The following is a 17,348-nucleotide window of genomic DNA, read 5'->3' as shown; positions in this document are numbered from 1 at the left end:
ACATGTCTAGACCCCAAGAAAAGTGTAATCTAATCTATAGTTATAATAACCCAAGGGTTTCTTGTAGTTCGAGGACCGGCCTCCGAACAGAATCTATTTGTTCTGCACTAATACATGTCAAAACACCCTTGGACAACCAATCAACCCCAAACAAGTACTCCACCCCGAGAAATCCTACCCAATATGTCAACCACCGAGTGGAAGGCTCACGTCCCTCTAATCTCAGGTGCTGCCCTGCTCCTGGGATTCTCGGTCCTATTGCGGTCTACTCTGTTATCCAGCTCTAAGCGTAGCGCATCCATTCGACCCTCCGAAGAACGTGTGCTTATCATTGGCGCTTCGTCTGGCGTGGGCCGTGCAACGGCCGTCGCCTATGCAAAGCGTGGTGCTCGTGTTGCAATCACGGCTCGGCGCTCGGCTGTGCTTGAACAAGTGAAGCAAGAATGTATCGATGCGCTCAATGAATCCGGACATCCCAGTCGGAAAGATGCGATCCTTGCTGTGACTGCTGATTTTTCTGACGAAAGAGATATGGAAGGAGTCCGAACGGCCATACAGAGAGGTAAAGTTGAGTTTGCTTGGGTTATATACATATTTATATGAAAAACGCTTGCCACAGTTTGGAATGGTCTCGACACCGTTGTCGTGGCCGCTGGAGTATCAGCCCTACAACCTGTGATGAACCTAGTAAACCAAGGCGGGGTAGGTCGAGCCGTGACCGTAGCTGTAAAAGCCATCGAAGGAAATTACGTGGGGCCGCTTGTTTCAGCTACTACGATGGTGCGGGTGTTTTGAGATGACCCCTTCCCGTTACTCACACTCCACAACCACCGTTGCAGATCCCGTTCCTTGAAAGCACCTCAAAGAAACCAGCTATAGCATTGATATCCTCCCTTGCAGCTGTAGTTCCTGCTCCAACACGAGCGATTTATTGCTCAACAAAGAGCGCTGGGTTGCTCCTATTTCAATCCCTTGCTATCGAACATCCACGAATCAAGTTTAGCAATATTATTCCAGCCACAATTGAGGGTGATTTCAGAGCCTCTGCAGTAGATGGAGGAGACGTGCGAGAGGTTCTCAAAGGCGCTCTAGGGAGGGAACAAGTTGCCCAGGCTATTATACATGCAGTGGACACGGAGCAACGTAATGTGTGGATGCCACGCGCAATGCGCTTTGTCCCGTTTTTGTATTGGATCTGGCCTAGCTTTGTCGAGAAGAAAGCCATGAAAAAATATAGCTTTACTGTTGCAGGATGATTATATGCATTGTACTAGTAGTTATATACGCTACCCATTAACTAGATTTGATAAAGACAAGTTAGCTCTGCTAGCGAACTTAGTATGGATGACATCGAGACCATATGAAGGGCTAGACACTGTAAAGAATAAAATAAATATTGCGGTCCGTAGACCGTCCACTCTGAACTAGCGTGTCATCCTTGTGCAGGGGCCATGCTAATCTTCTCTGTATCGTTCCAATTTTTGTATATGTCACTCCGAAGAGGACAACAGTATGTGAGACGCCCCTTACATATGCAATGGCAAAAATATTTATTTCCGGTTCAGTGGGTCAGCTCTCTAACACTGAACCAGCTAAGCGCCGACTACCTCTCAGGCAATTTGGCAATTGACCATTCGGCCTTTCTTCATTATGCCACCGTATGCACCAGTCCTCCGTGCCCAACTTAGAACCAAACCTTCAAATGGGCATGGCGCTTTTGTTCCTCAAATAAAGAAACTTGTCTTTGAATACTGTGATACTTGGTCTTCATCCGCTCGTCTGCGTGGGTATCTTTTGAGAAACTCTGGGCGATTGGCACAAGAGAACCCACATGTCGAGGTCGTTGTGAGACAGAGGCCTTTCAAGCCGCCTATCGTAAGAGGTATATACTGTGAGTACTACGAGCTCGCGTTGGGTCACTTTTGCCTATTGATCGAGGCTATTGATTGATCGATCCATTGTATCTTACATCTATAGTGAATGAACGGGACAAGGTCGTTCCGCTGAACAAACTTGAGCCTTCAAGTATCGAGCAAAAAGTTCAACTTCTACTAGACTCGTCGGGTGCCAAGATTCGGCCGTTCAAGCGTTCGGTTGAAAGCACAACGGAGGGTGCACGCGGGATGTGGAGTGGGTTTCACCAGGGAGGTGAACAATTCAAGATATAGCATTTGGGTTCTGGCGATGCGTGTACGCCGACTATTGCTGCTCTATTCCCCTGCATTGTATATCTGAAGACAGCCTCGAATGAGGGCAAGCCTATGATTATGCCTAGTAATTTCACGCTGGAATTAAATTTATCTCGGAAATTTGCATACTCTCGTTTCGGGCTCAAGCGTAAACGTTCAAAAGGAAAGCCTCTGGATTTCCATGCCAGTAATTTTTGAGCTTTGGACCCCACTCAGGAGCCTCTACAAACTGGTACGTATCAATTCATATCATTCGTCGAGAGCTCCGTAACGCATAATATACACTCGTACAACAAACAGTACATACAACATCTCTTGGATATTCCCTTGACAGAAAACATTCATAAATGGTAATCTAGGCTTTTTCCTGGTGTACAGGTTGGTCGCCCTTTTCGTTAGAGGCCGTGCTTGCAGTCTCAATATCGGCCTTAGGTGCATTGGTGTCAACTACTCCATGACCAGCGACAGCATTTTCAAAGTGAGAACCCTTGGCTTCTTTGCCAACTGCGGTCCAGAATGCGAGGAGGATAGCGATGATGGCAGTAGCAATTCCCATAGTAGGACCGAATGCTAAACATTAACAAGTTAATACTCAAGCAGTGACTGTAAACTTCGTTGAGTAACTTACCCTCGACACGCTTTCCATTGTGAGTGATAAAGTTCTTTTCGGAAATACCAGTGACCATTTCTGCAGCCGGGCTACTGATCATGTTGCCAATTTGGTACGCAATACCAGGGAAGCTGGCACGGAAAGCAGGAGGGGAGAGCTCGTTCAAGTGGACGGGAATGACACCCCAGGCACCTTGGACCATGAATTGAAGGAAGAACGAACCCGCTGCAAGACCGGCCCGCGAGTTGGGCAAAACCCAAGCAGGGATTAAGGCAGCAGCCAATAGAGCGGCGAGTACGATCGAGCGGCGACGACCGAACGACTGAGAAACATAACCGACAAAAGCACCTCCAACAGTCGCCCCGGTCTTGGCGATGATTGTACCGCGAGAAGCATCTTGTTGCGAGAATCCCTTACCGGACTAAGTGGAATAGGATCAGTGGGAGTAGGGCAAAAATATGTAAAGCCGGACTTACCTGAAGGAAAGTTGGGTAAGCGTCTTGAGTGGTGTGCGAGAAAAAGTTGAAAAGAGCCATGAGCTATAATTTACATGTAGTGAGTAATATTTCCTCTCAGGACTACAAACCTACTTACGATGCATGCGTAGATGATTCGGCGCCATTGGGTCTTGACCACAACGCCAGCTTCCTTCATAAATTGTTTGGTGTGTCCACCCTTTTGGCCTTGCTCCTTTGCACGGCGGAATTGCTCGCTCTCGGGGAAACACATACGAACCAATCCGACAAAGAAGCTCGCGCCGGCACCAATGTAGAACAAATCCTTAAATCCATCGGCACCACCTCGAGGAGCGATACTCAAGTTGAAAACGGCGGCAAGAAGATAACCGAGCGAATAGCCTTGCTGAAGGATACCTGACATCAAACCACGAGCCTCAATGGGAACGGACTCAAGAGCCATGGCAATAGCACAACCCCAGACACCACCCATACCAATACCGAAGAGGGAGCGGATGCCCAAAAAGGCATGGTAATTGGGCGCGTACGCGGTACCGAGCTGGAGAGCACCGATAATGAACCTAAAATCTGTTAGACCATATATACCACTATAATTGCACTAAAGACTTACATATTGATAACCATGGGCCATTTGCGACCATAGTAATCACCAGCAACACCAAAGATAGCAGCACCAAGAGAACGGAAAAGAAGCGTGAGCGTGATCGAAGTTGAAATGTCGGTCTTGGACACGCCATAGAACTTGGACAAATTGGTGAGCGATAACGATACCGAGTGGACTTGGGCATGGTGAGTACATGGGTTCACAAACGATCTATTTCAATCACTCACAGTCATAACCATCGACGGTCCAGGCGGCAAGACCAACGAGGAAGAATAGCCAATTCTTCCAGGTGAGCATGCATAGGAGCTTAATCGGGTTGACCAGAGGCTCAGGCTTGATGACCTTCTCGACATAATTGCCATGCTCGTCGAGAATAGTGACACGCTCATGCCGGAAGAGATCCTGAACGATGCTTTCAGTTGTGCTTCGTCGTGCCACAGGACGTCAAGAACTCACCTTGACAGCTTCTGCTGCCTGTTTGAACATTCCTGGGCGTTCGGGGGACGCAACTTGGGACATCGCGAACGACTATTTTGCAATGGAAGGTGCGGGAGAACAGGTGGGGTAGAGGAGGGCGGCGGAGGACCACACTGAAGAAATGGGGGATGCGGAGATGCTTATATGGGCGGAACCCTACATAGGAGGGCGTCTAGATGAGTATATCCCCGGCGTGTGCCAAGATCTCAATGATCCACCCTTGGACGCATAATCACAGAATCAACACCAGAAGTAAACTACACCTGGGAACGGTGCCTCGCAAAGTGTTCTGTTGCTTTTAGGATTTGTCGACCAAGGGAATAGGAGCACCCGTGTTGCCCGTTTCCGAGGTGATTAGATGCGGGACGACCCGATAGGACGGACATGTAAACGACAAATGACACCCAGCCCAGGTATGCTACATCAAGTGACCGGGCTATGATTGGATACAACGAGCTTCGATAAAAAAAGAAGTTGCTTGGCGTGATCGCTCCAGACGCCAAGGACTTCGATGTGCCCGTTTTGGTCTGGCCCTCCCCGAATCCAATTCAGCGAACGGATGTGTTTCTCGCTACTAAGAAGCGGATGTCGGTCCGTAGGGCTGTGGCGCGAGCGACGCCGTCGAGCTTGCTTTCAATATATGCGCCATACTACCTATAGCACAGCCGCCTTTGTCCCCTCAGAATTTTTGATACTATCCCCTAAATTGAGTGTCTAGATATCCCTATCCCTTCGCATATGCCCACCAGTGGCCAAGACGATGATGCCCGAATACCTCCAGTTATTCCCGGGCAAATCCTCAGCACCGATTTCAGCCGTACCAAACCCCCCCGCTTCAGCCAGAACTACAAATGTTTGAAATTTGCGGGGAAGAAAAATAGCCGGCGGTATCATTATCGTGTGGAATTGACGGCCTAGATAGGCTATATCCGGAGCTTTTACTATATTCTCTCGGGAATTCCAATGTGCCTCCCGTAAGGAACGGAAGTTTAAGTGCCTTCATTTTGATATCCAGCTTAAAGGTAATACCATTCTGAAGCCCTTGGAATTTGCCTCCTCGTCAAGAATCGGAATCGGACCTGGACTGAACGAGCGGGAACCAGCGTAATACTCAGGCCTGGAAGTCCTCATGGATAGTTATCAATTCGCACGTCCATGATACAATAGCACCAGCAACTACGAATTGCTCTTTTAACGAAGGCCCGAATCTTTCCCGCGCGTCCGTATCTTGGATTACAGGCACTATAATCCTATCCGATGTCCCTCAATATTGGCAAATTTTTGCTCGGAGTATTATCTTCACCAATTTTGCGATATAGTGTTCGAAACGGTGATGGTAGGTTTAAACGTTCTTACCTTGTTCAGCCCTTCCTAGGCACGGATTTCAATTCCATAGTAAACCAACAGTTAGCAACACGCGTATTTATTCAAGTGAGCACTATACGCTGAAAAGCGTTCAAACGCAAACTTTCTTATTATGGGCTGATGGAGTTATATGTACCACTGGCGTCTTAGTCGCGCCTCCTATCTTTCCTTGCTAGGGTTACTCGATACGCCGATGAGCACATTATGCTAACACGCGGAGCTTTAATATCCTCATCCATGGTTACAAACCCATAACCGCCATCATAGAGCATTATTTTAGTTACATCCTGACGTCTGCCAAGGGTGCGTGTTACAGCAAAATCCCAGAGCGCTCTCTTAACAGCGCCCGGAACTTGTTCTTCGATTGATGTATGGATATGGATATCTAAGCTGTCTTTCCTACTAATGACTTCATCTGACTGGTTTATACGCCATACTAAAGATCACCCTCTAAGATTTAGGGTCATGTCGCCATTGATTGACTACTTAGTATGGGCTGCTCTCGTCGCTGAACCTCTGAAACAAATTCATGCACCCCCGGGGTCATCTTTGTTCTCATTCACACGAATCAAGCCCGTCCATCCTCACCCTTCTCTAACACGAATTCCATCTATACTTACGTATATAGAATACTTCCCCATCTTTTCATCTTCTTCATTATCCGGTAGGCGAGAGAACTGCTTGTTGAAATTCACTTTTTGTATTTATGGTGGAATCTCCATGAAATACAACGTGTACGTGCGTGTTTCTATATGGTTATTTAACCCTTTAAACCCCGCAGCCCGCAGCAGGATCTGTGAATATTATCTTTATTTCAACATCATAAAGCGAGTAAATGTTGGCAGAAACCAGATCAGCTACAAAGCCAATGAGATACACCAGTGAATGGGTCCTAGGTGGCTAGGGTACGGCTAAAATCAGGGATAGATGCGCTTTTGTCCACAGTACATCGACCTATTTCAACGCTAGTAATATAAGTGCCAACTTACATTACCGGGTGGGAAGCTCGTGTAAATACAGTACGCTTCTCACGCATTCATTAAAAGGTTGTAAGTGGTGAGTAAAGTGGGGCTGGTGGGTGCTAAGGTGGCATTTGTGAGACGTTACGTAAGGTGATGATTATGATCGGCACTCGGAATCTCATTAGCCGGGGGGGGGTCCCCACATCAACCCAACCTGCCATCCACCTTTATATAAATCTCTGAAGTCAACTGTTTCCCCAGAATTAGAGACGAAATACTACGAATTTTAAGATGAGCATTCCCACTCTTCACGTAGCTGATGGTTTAGCTACAATACAACTAAACCGCCCTCAATCCCTAAACGCCTTGACGGTTGACGGTATGGTCTCTGTTTTGTGTTTGCTCTATCAAAGTTTAATCAAGTTCCTAGATTACGAGTTTCTTTCCGAGAATCTTAGAAAAATCGACAAAATGCCAGATGTGCTGGTTAGTATATGCAAATCAAAGCATCCTCAAATGAAGTCGTACGATATCTATAGGTCACAATTGTTCAAGCATCAGGGCGCGCATTTTGCTCGTAAGTGTATATGTGGAGAAACCCAGAAATGTATTTATTTGCACATATACAAGTGGTACCGACGTTGGGGCTCGTGATGAAAATACTGACCCGAGGATATCACCCCGACGAAAGGCACTCATGGGAGGTGAGTCGGTGTCCCGTCCCATGTTTCGTATACTGGTTGGTAATCTTGTACATAGCCATGCGGTCAAACACAGACTTGAGTGACGCAGTAAGTGCGAATTATACATGAGCAGACCCAGGTATTCATGGCTGTTGCACCAAGTTGTCAAGTCATTCCAAGATTCTGGTCGCTTTACTCAACGGGCCGGCTCTTGGTATCGCTGCTGGTAGGCCTTGGGCTCAGCCGATAATCTTACCATTAATGATTTACTCATGTAGCCATGCTGGGACATTTCGACTTTATATACGCTATGCCCGAGGTAAGCAATTGCTCATGCTCCGTTCCGTTACGTTAATCTAGCGATTAATTAGGCATGGATTGCCGTTCCGTTCTCATTTATTGGCCTCACAGCCGAACAAAATGCCTCGGTGACGTTTGTTAACAGGATGGGGTTGGCCAAGGCTACTGAAGTCTTACTATGGGGTAAGAAGATGTCAGCTGAGGAACTACAAAGGAATGGATTCGTCAAGTAAGTCAGGCATGACGAGGGGTGATGCGTCATAGTTTATAGCTTTACCTACAGCCAAGTATTTTCCGCCGAAGACACTACTGGTTTTCATCGTCAAGCGCGTGAACATCTCCTTGATCGCCTAGATGGGCTCGACCCGGCGGCTTTGCTGAGTACCAAGCGCATGATCCAGGTGCGTTTGAATATTGTGATCTCATATCGGTTTCAGGGCTAATCTTGATTTTTCAACCGCCTTTGCTATGACTGCTTCGCGTGCCAAAATGGTACTGAAACATGGGTTTTTGCACGGCATAGGCTGGCGTTCACGAGAAGAACGACCCACGAGTGGTTAACTTCAGGGAGTCCTTTTTGCAAGCTGAGAGGTTTGCAGGAGGTGTGCCAGGGCGCAGGTTCGGCCAACTGGCACGTAAGGAGGTCAAGCACCGCTTGTAATATTGCTTGTAATACTAGAAGCAGTGCAATATATAAAAATAGTGACGCACTAGGCCATCTCATACCAGCCATTTACGTACATGTATGTATTCGGACCAGCTTGGGCTTGATTTACAAGAGTCAGTTGAGTATTCTAGCCTCACTCAGTTATGTTAGTAGATACGGCATTGTGCCTTTTTTCTTTTTTCAGTTCCAAATGTAATACGGCTAGAATGGAATCAAACAAATAGTAGCGTAAAATTCCTCCAATTTCAATATCGCTTAGCAGCCAAGGTTTTGTTGTGTATAAGTTCTACATTTACCCGAGCCCTGGATCAGGCGACGGGGCACCAACGATAAGCTCCGGACCTGTGCTTGGCAAATGATACGTTCCACATGACCCTAGGATTGAAGTGCCCGGCGGCTAGCTAACGATGGAAAGTGTACATCTGAATAACAATCCGAAGCACTCGATAAGGTAGTGTAACTATCTACCCATGAGGGTGACCCACCCGGGCGCCTTCTTTTGCTTCTTCCCCCTGAATTCTGGGCAATGCTTCTCCACAGCCGTAGCTGGAGCATTAAATCGTCAAGATGCTGTTGAGGATCTCTCACTCTTCCCACCATGTCGTTCACGAACCGTGACCAGAAGTTCATGGACCCCGACGAGAAGGCGTCGAGGTCACCCAGCTCCGAGACCAGAGCATTTGAACAACCAGCGCCAACTTTTGTCAACGATGAAGGACTACCAGTCGATGAGGACAAAGAACTTACCCTCCATCGTGGGCTGAAAGGTATTCCGATCCCCTCACGAGCATACAAGGAAACTGAGCGCTTTCAGCACGCCAAATTTCCATGATTGCCCTCGGAGGGGCTGTGGGCACTGGCCTCATCATTGGTTCTGGGACGGCTCTACGACGTGGAGGTCCGTTGGGTTTGCTTCTTGGCTACAGCTTTGTTGGGTATGTGTAAAATTCACCGTGACTGATCGTGTATTCACCATGGCTATTCAGATTCGTATGCTTCATGGTTATGACAAGTCTTGGAGAAATGGCAGCGTACTTGCCTCACAGAAAATAAGTTTATTTATCAGATTTTTGTCATCAATGTACTAACACATTTCTGTACGGGTTTCAGTGGGTATGCCACACGATTTGTTGACCCCGCCTTGGGGTTTGCACTTGGATGGAACTATCTGATGAAGTATCTTATTGTCACACCCAACAACATCAATGCAGCCGGGGTGGTTATCCGTTACTGGGATGTCCACGGAAAGGTTCACATTGCTGTGTGGATGGTCATTTTGATTGCTCTCAGTACGAGTAGGATTTATTTGTTCCAATTTACAAAAGCTGACTATCCCCAAGTTTTCTTCGTTAACCTTTTGGGTATTCGGGTGTTTGGGGAACTCGAATTTTGGTTATCCAGCATAAAAGTATTGGCATTGATTGGGCTTATCCTCATGGGTATAATCATCGGTCGGTTTATACCAACCATCATTAACGTGGCGTATTCACTCTGCTACAGATCTAGGCGGTAATCCCCGCGGTGACCGCATCGGATTCCGATACTGGGATCCTGATAACGTAGCCAATGCGCCTATGGGTATTTACAAGACGACTGGATCCAAGGGTATTTTCCTCGGTAAGTCGGCTTCCCGGAGGTGTCGTGATATTTCCTCATAATAGCGTAGGCTTCTGGGCTGTCATGGTCAACGCACTTTGTAAGTCAATTTGATATTTCATCATCATGTTTCTAATTAGTGGCTCTAGTCGCATTCATGGGTACTGAGTTGATTGGTGTAACTGTCGGCGAAGCACAAAACCCTCGCAAAAACATTCCAAAGGCAATCAAGCGAAGTAGGTTGGCTCGGTTTGCGTTTGATACTTTACTTAAAATAAAACCAATAGCTTTCTGGCGTATTCTCGTATTCTAGTAAGTAGCATCATGCTCCATTCGGGGCCAGGGCATTGATGAAGATTGTAGCGTTGGCGGCGTGTTCGTTATAGGCCTTATCGTGCCCTCTACCGATCAGAGCTTGTTTGTTGCCACATCAGCTAAGACTGGTGCAGCAGCATCTCCTTTTGTAGTTGCAGCCAATCTGGTCCATATCCGGGTATTACCCCATATTATCAGTGCGTGCATGTGGGTCATTATACTCGTCGGCTTGGCTTATCGGTTTCCAGATGCTGTTATCCTTATCTTCGTAATGAGCGCGGCCAACTCGGATCTTTACATTGGATCACGCACAGTGAGTAACATTCGCTTGTTTGGATTGCACTGTTGTTCACTCTTTTGATTACAGCTATACGGTGAATAATTGTATTATCTTTTGAGCATTAACCAGTATTCTTACCCTTTGAATCATAGCTCTCGCCGCCGAAGGGAAGGCTCCTCGCATCTTCAAGATTGTTAATAGGCACGGGACGCCTTGTAAGTGCATTTCCGGACTAAACATTGAATCGCTTTACACAAACGTTCATTCCAGGGCCCGCATTGCTATTCTGTACCGCATTCTGTTCCCTAACCTTCCTCAACGTTCAAAAATCAGGAGCCCAGGTTTTCACTTACTTCGTCAACCTGGTCACTTTCTTTGGTGCAACAACGTGGATGTGTATTGTCTACACGCACATTCGCTTTATGAAGGCCCTTGAGGCACAAGGAATTTCTCGGGATGAACTGCCATACAAGGTAGCGCTATTTCTTCATTGATCAAGATCGTTTTTAATGCATAATTCAGGCGCCTTTCCAACCATGGGGTGCATGGTTTTCATTGATTGTGACCTTTATTATCACATTCTTCAAGGTAAGAGATGGTTCACTTGGAATTTCGCATGGTTCATTAGTGCTAACTAATTTATTTGAAGGGCTTCGATACGCTCATGACTCCCGTTAACATTCCGAACTTTATTACAAGCTATATTGGTGCACCTGTATTCGGTTTCATGTGGCTGGCAAGTATTGTGACGACCTCAGTAAAAACACATATACTTATGCACATATAATAGGCATACAAAATATATTACAAGACCAAGGTCATTCCATCTCGGGAAGTCGACTTGATTACTGGTAAACGCGAGATTGACGAGGAGGAAGAGCAGTATCTTGCTCAGCAGGCTGCATTAGGTCCACGTACCTGGAAGCAGAAGCTCTGGGATGCATTGTAATCATCTTGCCGTAAAGTGTTTTCTTATTCCGCCTGTATAGGTATACTCTGGCAATACTGGGTCTTTTAGCATGTCTATGTCAAACTGATAATTCAATCTTGTCACACCGTTTAGTCAAATGACCGCTTGACCCTCCTAGTGAGGTGTTGCTGAGCAATAGTTGTGCACCGCCACCGGCTATTAGTAAGGTCTAGCTTACCCCGTGAGACCATCTGTCCGAAATTAGCGATGGGATGTTTGCGTGTTGTAGTGTTGCTTGGGCGGCAGCTACTCGACTGAGCCCGTATAAAAGAGTAGGTGGGCGGACTTGAATAAGTCCTCCATGATATCTCCCAGGTTTCTCGCCTTTGTGACCTCTCTCATAGCATCTTTTCTTGCCTACGCCTACATAGTATCTCCAGATCTAGAGTTGGCTCACCAGGCGCTCTCCACGTCGATTGCATACTTGAACATCGATAGTCTCAAGATCTTCCAGCACTCTAGTCAGACTTCTCAACTGTGAGTGATCTACCTCGCCGAGCCAGCTTCATACACACTAAGTATGCACCAAGTTCTAAGACCGTACCAATGGCCTCCCATTCTGTTTCCCGAAGTGTCACCAAGAAGGTGTATGCAGCAGAAACTCCAGAAGGAGCTGGTGCGATAGTACGCCGTTCTATCGGGTCAATGAGCTTGCGAAACTTGAGCCCATTCTTGATGTAAGCACTTGCACTATTATAGATCGATTCCGTACTAAAGCACAATATTTAGGTTGGATCATTTTCAGTAAGTGAGAATAACGAGTCAAATTTAACTCCTTACTAAACAATTTGTGCAGTTTGACACCAGGGAGTGGTTTCCCTGACCATCCTCACCGGGGCCAGGCCACAGTGACATATATGATTGAAGGTACGCACTAACTCTCATACTGCGGATCGAAATTAATTGTGTTTTTTATAGGCTCCTCTCAGCATGAAGACTCTGTTGGCCACAAGGGACAGCTTGGTCCTGGTGACGTGCAGTGGATGATTGCTGGCAAGGGTATTGTTCATGCAGAAGTAAGATTTCAATGTGGAAGATTAGTCATAAATCTGGTTATACTGAAGTCATTCTAATAGATGCCATTATTCCTTCCCGATGAGCCAAACCCTATGGGAATGCAGTTATGGATCGACCTCCCTAAGGAGCACAAGATGACTGTGAGTCGCTTTTGTTGCAGGGAAACAGCGATTGATTCGTTTAACTATAGGCACCTACATACCAAGAGTTGAGCCGCAATGAGTAGGTTTAATGGATGTGTTGAACTATTATTACTTACACATCAGTAGGATTCCAACAGCATTCCCAGAAGGACTGGATGGCCCCGTGCAGGTCAAAGTGATTAGCGGGAAGAGTTTCGGGGTCGAATCACCCGTGAAGCACTTGGGTGGCTGTTGGTACATGGACTTCCAGTTCAAAGCGAGCGACGTGACAGTGTTCCAGGACTTGCGTGAGTAATGGATAGTTAATACAGTCAATGATAGCTAAATAATCGAAATTTCAGCTGCCGGATGGACCGCATTCTTGTATAGTGAGTTAGATACGCAAGTCCATTTGCTGACAAACAACTCATTCTTTCTCAGTTCTTAAGGGCTCGCTAAAGGTCAACGAATCTGAAAACCACGAACAATTTCACACATTGGTAAGCTCGACCCCAATAGGTGTTACATTCTGTAGTTGACCGAATATACAGGTACTTTCTTCTGAAGCATCAGAGAATGGCGTGACCATTACGTCGACCAGCTCGGATACTCGAGCAGTGTTGATTGCTGGAGAGCCTCTTGACCAACCCGTATTCCAATACGGGCCATTCGTCATGACCACAAGAGAAGAGGTTCAGCAGACTCTTTTAGATTGTAAGTGGACGTCGTATATTTAAATTTGGCTCTTACTAACCTGAATGATTGTCCAGACTCTACCGGCAAAAATGGGTTCGAGAATGCGCACATTTGGAAGTCGAAGATCGGGGCAGGCCTCATGTGAATTGGGATGTAGTGCTCACCTCGACTATTCTACTTGATTTTATCTGTACAATGAATCAAAGCGGATCAAGTAGTGCCTCTTAATACATAAATTTTGACGACCCAGAAATACAGAAATGATGAGAACGTAAAATACATATTTATAATTTTGCCTTGCTAACGAGCAACGTATTTCCAGCCTGGAGCCTTTCTACAGCTTCCTTGACCATGTTGTCAATGATAGTCTTGGCAGGAAGAACGTCCTGCAGATAAAACATCGGTTAGTGATATAGTCTTTTAGTAATCAAAAGACAACTTGCCTTGATGACGGCGCTAACACTGCCCATCAGGAACGTACTGTGGGAATTGGTTGAGTATATGCATATACGTTCGATATTTAATGTACATACCGGGCCTCAAGCGATTTTCCTGGGTTCTTTTCCAGGTCATGCTCAGCCGGAAGGATTCCTTTGGACGTAAGCTCCTTAATCTCCTCGCGTCGGTTCTCTTCCCAGTCAGCAACATATGGTGTCTTGTATACACGCAATGGGCGTCCAGTGTAAATAAGTGTGCGAGTGATATCCTCATGACCAGCGGCCACAACCCTATCATATTCAGTAAGCTCCTTGATGAGAAAAATCTAACCTGAAATTTACTTACAGTTCCTTGTGCTTAGGGGGCGCACCAGCTTCCTTCGATGCGACGAAACGGGTGCCTACCCATACAGCTTGTGCTCCATACATCAAGTTTGCGGCTAATCCACGGCCATCGTATATACCACCTGCAGCAACGACGTAGACTGGCCCACCGGTCAATGGTGACTTTCGACCTTTGACAGCATCCTATCAAGAGAGGTCAGGACAACAATGTTTGGAAGCATTATTTAATGATGCCATACCACACACGCCGGAATAAGAATCGATGAGGCGATATCGCCAGTGTGTCCACCTCCTTCTCCGCCTTGTGCGCAGATAATGTCAACACCGACGTCAAGTGCTCGCGGAATGTGCTTGGTATGTCCGACCATCTAATACCGAAGGAGTTAGCCTTGTAGCTGAGACAAGGGGAACGAAACCTACATTCATGACCGGAATGCCAGCCTTGTGCAATTTATCTACAACTTCCTTGGGAGGAACGCCGACGGCACTAACAAAAAGTGCCGCCTTTTCTTCGATAATGACGTCAATGAGCTCTGGCAGTTGGCCCTTTGTGTAATCGTACTACAGTAGTATACGCGAATCAGTATTAGCCTGAATCCAAAACGAGGAATACAAACGTTAGTTTTGCGTGCATTGCCGCCGACCTGGGGAAGGAGCAAGTCGACTCCGAAGGGAGCATTGGGATTTTTGAGGTCTTTCTTCAGCTCTTTGATCTATGTATGATGGCTAAGTTCGTGTATCTGTTCCTAGAATATCATTAAATACAAACCTGGTTTCTAAGAACTTTGGGTGTGTAACCAACACCACCAATCACACCGAGGCCACCTGCATTCTGTCGCCCGGCCCTTTTCAGTTGGACAAATGAATATTGCAGTTGAACGAATTTCCTACCGTTACAGCAGCTGCCAACGCTGGACCTGCAGCGACGTTCATGCCGGCCAGGAGGATAGGATGGTCGATTCCCAACATTAGTGAGAGAAGTAGAGATAGGTCCAGGCATGTCTCAAGCGATAGAATGGATATAGAGCGGGGGGGGGGGGATTCGTAGAACAAACGTGGATTATTGGCAGTTAAGTAGTCCTATAAACCGGTCCCGGGTAGATACCCTAACCGAGCCCGAGCATAATCCGTAAGGCCTCAATCATGGATTCACGGTGCCAGTGGCTGATTGTCCCGCTTGGATCAAATCAAATTCCTAGGAGCATCCACGTGATTTGGCCCTACTGCGCCTACTTTGGCGGCTCACCAGTGCATCCATCTATATAACAAGCCAGTCGGCTACAAGCTCTACCAAATCTTGCGTCAACGTCAATATGCAAAATCCCAACGAAGATACAGAATGGAACGACATCCTTCGCAAACATGGCATTATTCCTGAACGACCCAAGACACCGCCATCTCCGCCCCCTCCTCCTTCCCCAACCATCGCAGAGAAGCTCGGGGGTGCCTCGGACTCTGCCCTGAAAGAGCTCGAGGATGATGCAGGTGACTCAGAAACCGAGAGGATTGTTCAGGAATATAGGAGAAAGCGGATGCAAGAGTTTCGTAAGGAACAGAAACGCGGTCGATTTGGTGAAATGATGCCAATTGGAAGAGATGACTACAAGCGAGAAGTGACAGAAGCAAGTCGGGTAGACGAGGAAGGCATGGAAGGCAGGGGATTTGGCCAGCCAGTTGTCTGTTATTTATATAAGGACGGGTAAGTATTTAATATTGAGAAAGTCTGCTACGAAGTCGATGTCGATGAGTATACAGAGATGTAGCTTGTTCGAGATTGACGGAACACCTGAAGATTTTGGCTGCAAGATACCCTTCAACAAAGTTTGTTAGCATAATAGGCAACAAATGTATCGAAAACTATCCCGACCGCCACTTACCGACCTTATTCTTCTATCGAAATGGCAATCCCGTGAGTCAGGTGACAGCATGGGGGACAGACAGGCCCAGAACGATTCAAGGTACGTACTTTGTTTACCTATATCTCCAGGTAGATGTTGAAGCAATAAACTCAATCCAGAAATTGAGAGTATCTTACGTGCATTAGGCATGATACCAGAAAAAGCGCCAGCCCAACCCCGGGCAAACCGAGAAGACTCGGGCTCCGAAGATGAAGTCCAGCGTTTATCCTCGACACTTCGCGGGACTAAGTTAAGAGAGCCTAAACAAGGAACCGGGACAGTAAACGCGCAGACATCAAAGATCAGGGGGCCGTCCAAACCAACAGTAGAAGATGACGACTCTGATTTCGATTTATGAACTCGGCCATGGACTAAACTTGAAATGTGTAAAGAAAAGTCGATATTGGCTGATGTAGATATTAATCGTGTAAGCAATTAATACAATAGTTGACAATACTTCGAAATCGTAGTTACATCAACGCTTGTATGCGTATTCACATAGTCAATCCCAATGAATAAATGAAGTCGAATGACTATGGGCGTCCGCCATCCGCCAGTGTACCTTTGTGAGTCTCCTTTATTCCCCTTACGTTTTCCATTTGTTTGGCCCACGCTACAATGCTGATAAAGTGTTTATAATGACCATTCTGTGTATTAGGGACATTAATACATACCTTGTCGGCACTACATCAGCATCGGGTATCGCCAGTAGATCGGATATGAGTGGAAATAAGAAGAAATCGGGCCATGTTGGATTACTCCCTAAGAGATACGACCCATCGCCAGTTTTCAGTGATTCAAGTGTTTGGAAAAAATCCCGCAGGGTCTGGATTCCGCCAGACGATTCCAGATGACTGCGACACGCCTCGGTAGATTCCTTGGCTAAACGACAACCCATTCGGATGTAACAAAACCATCATTCAATCTAACTGTACTTACCTTCGTCGATAGACTTAACTCGCGGCTTTACTACTCCTACTTCTATCGATTTAAATCCTACAGAATAATTGTTGTGTGGAATACGTGTAATGGTCGAAAACCACTTACCAAGGCTCGCAATAATGCTACAAGCTCCCAGAGTTTCTCAGGAAACTTCAGGTCCGCATCAATTAATGAAGGAGAGGGCGCTATCCGATCGATGTATCGTGCAATGGCCTGGCTTTCACACAGAGCAAACGATTCATTTCCCTGTGGCATCCAGGTTTAGTGGCGATTTTTGGAGCTCAGGTAGAAATAACTACCTCCGTAATGATCAAAGACGGTATGAAACCAAAAGGATGGTATCTACGAGCCAAGTCGGTATGGGGCACAGTGGATTCTTGCTGAAATGGGATCTCTT

At 46.5% G+C, this 17,348-nt stretch overlaps 7 protein-coding genes across 7 annotated transcripts; 5 read left to right on the top strand and 2 right to left on the bottom strand.

Moving 5' to 3' along the window:
* Positions 1-183: 183 nt before the first annotated feature.
* Positions 184-1,256, top strand: RhiXN_01830 (short chain dehydrogenase; the record flags this gene model as incomplete). Its single annotated transcript, XM_043321649.1, has 3 exons — positions 184-562; positions 620-780; positions 840-1,256. 3 exons carry the CDS (start codon positions 184-186, stop codon positions 1,254-1,256), a joined length of 957 nt encoding a protein of 318 aa, XP_043187472.1.
* Positions 1,257-1,650: 394 nt separating this feature from the next.
* Positions 1,651-2,168, top strand: RhiXN_01829 (ribosomal l51/s25/CI-B8 domain-containing protein; the record flags this gene model as incomplete). The annotated part of the gene is made up of 2 exons (XM_043321648.1): positions 1,651-1,891; positions 1,978-2,168. 2 exons carry the CDS (start codon positions 1,651-1,653, stop codon positions 2,166-2,168), a joined length of 432 nt encoding a protein of 143 aa, XP_043187471.1.
* A 376-nt stretch (positions 2,169-2,544) lies between these two features.
* Positions 2,545-4,398, bottom strand: RhiXN_01828 (major facilitator superfamily transporter; the record flags this gene model as incomplete). The annotated part of the gene is made up of 7 exons (XM_043321647.1): positions 2,545-2,759; positions 2,818-3,220; positions 3,276-3,338; positions 3,394-3,835; positions 3,886-4,054; positions 4,107-4,281; positions 4,336-4,398. The coding sequence occupies 7 exons, from the start codon at positions 4,396-4,398 to the stop codon at positions 2,545-2,547; spliced, it is 1,530 nt and encodes a 509-aa protein (XP_043187470.1).
* A 2,576-nt stretch (positions 4,399-6,974) lies between these two features.
* Positions 6,975-8,327, top strand: RhiXN_01827 (enoyl-CoA hydratase/isomerase family protein; the record flags this gene model as incomplete). Its single annotated transcript, XM_043321646.1, has 10 exons — positions 6,975-7,062; positions 7,114-7,169; positions 7,223-7,260; positions 7,314-7,387; positions 7,443-7,474; positions 7,529-7,592; positions 7,645-7,685; positions 7,738-7,895; positions 7,950-8,067; positions 8,190-8,327. 10 exons carry the CDS (start codon positions 6,975-6,977, stop codon positions 8,325-8,327), a joined length of 807 nt encoding a protein of 268 aa, XP_043187469.1.
* A 604-nt stretch (positions 8,328-8,931) lies between these two features.
* Positions 8,932-13,474, top strand: RhiXN_01826 (amino acid permease; the record flags this gene model as incomplete). The annotated part of the gene is made up of 30 exons (XM_043321645.1): positions 8,932-9,100; positions 9,148-9,268; positions 9,320-9,364; positions 9,444-9,622; positions 9,674-9,784; positions 9,834-9,950; positions 10,000-10,029; positions 10,079-10,165; positions 10,217-10,241; positions 10,293-10,441; positions 10,493-10,557; positions 10,612-10,618; positions 10,677-10,739; positions 10,795-10,997; positions 11,047-11,112; positions 11,174-11,269; positions 11,315-11,469; positions 11,514-11,533; positions 11,839-11,971; positions 12,025-12,171; positions 12,224-12,238; positions 12,291-12,361; positions 12,413-12,510; positions 12,571-12,651; positions 12,702-12,733; positions 12,781-12,941; positions 12,996-13,022; positions 13,075-13,133; positions 13,185-13,347; positions 13,404-13,474. 30 exons carry the CDS (start codon positions 8,932-8,934, stop codon positions 13,472-13,474), a joined length of 2,766 nt encoding a protein of 921 aa, XP_043187468.1.
* Positions 13,475-13,613: 139 nt separating this feature from the next.
* Positions 13,614-15,080, bottom strand: RhiXN_01825 (Nitronate monooxygenase; the record flags this gene model as incomplete). Its single annotated transcript, XM_043321644.1, has 9 exons — positions 13,614-13,715; positions 13,791-13,809; positions 13,863-14,057; positions 14,113-14,294; positions 14,351-14,479; positions 14,532-14,672; positions 14,729-14,824; positions 14,881-14,943; positions 15,003-15,080. 9 exons carry the CDS (start codon positions 15,078-15,080, stop codon positions 13,614-13,616), a joined length of 1,005 nt encoding a protein of 334 aa, XP_043187467.1.
* A 344-nt stretch (positions 15,081-15,424) lies between these two features.
* RhiXN_01824 (phosducin-like protein) lies at positions 15,425-16,367 on the top strand (the record flags this gene model as incomplete). Its single annotated transcript, XM_043321643.1, has 3 exons — positions 15,425-15,810; positions 15,867-16,069; positions 16,129-16,367. 3 exons carry the CDS (start codon positions 15,425-15,427, stop codon positions 16,365-16,367), a joined length of 828 nt encoding a protein of 275 aa, XP_043187466.1.
* Between the last annotated feature and the right edge of the window lie 981 nt (positions 16,368-17,348).

This window comes from Rhizoctonia solani, chromosome 16, assembly GCF_016906535.1.
Source record: "Rhizoctonia solani chromosome 16, complete sequence".
In the NCBI taxonomy this organism is placed as follows: Eukaryota; Fungi; Basidiomycota; class Agaricomycetes; order Cantharellales; family Ceratobasidiaceae; genus Rhizoctonia; species Rhizoctonia solani.
The sequence above is the reverse complement of the archived record's forward strand: the minus strand, read 5'-3'. Positions and strand labels throughout refer to the sequence as shown.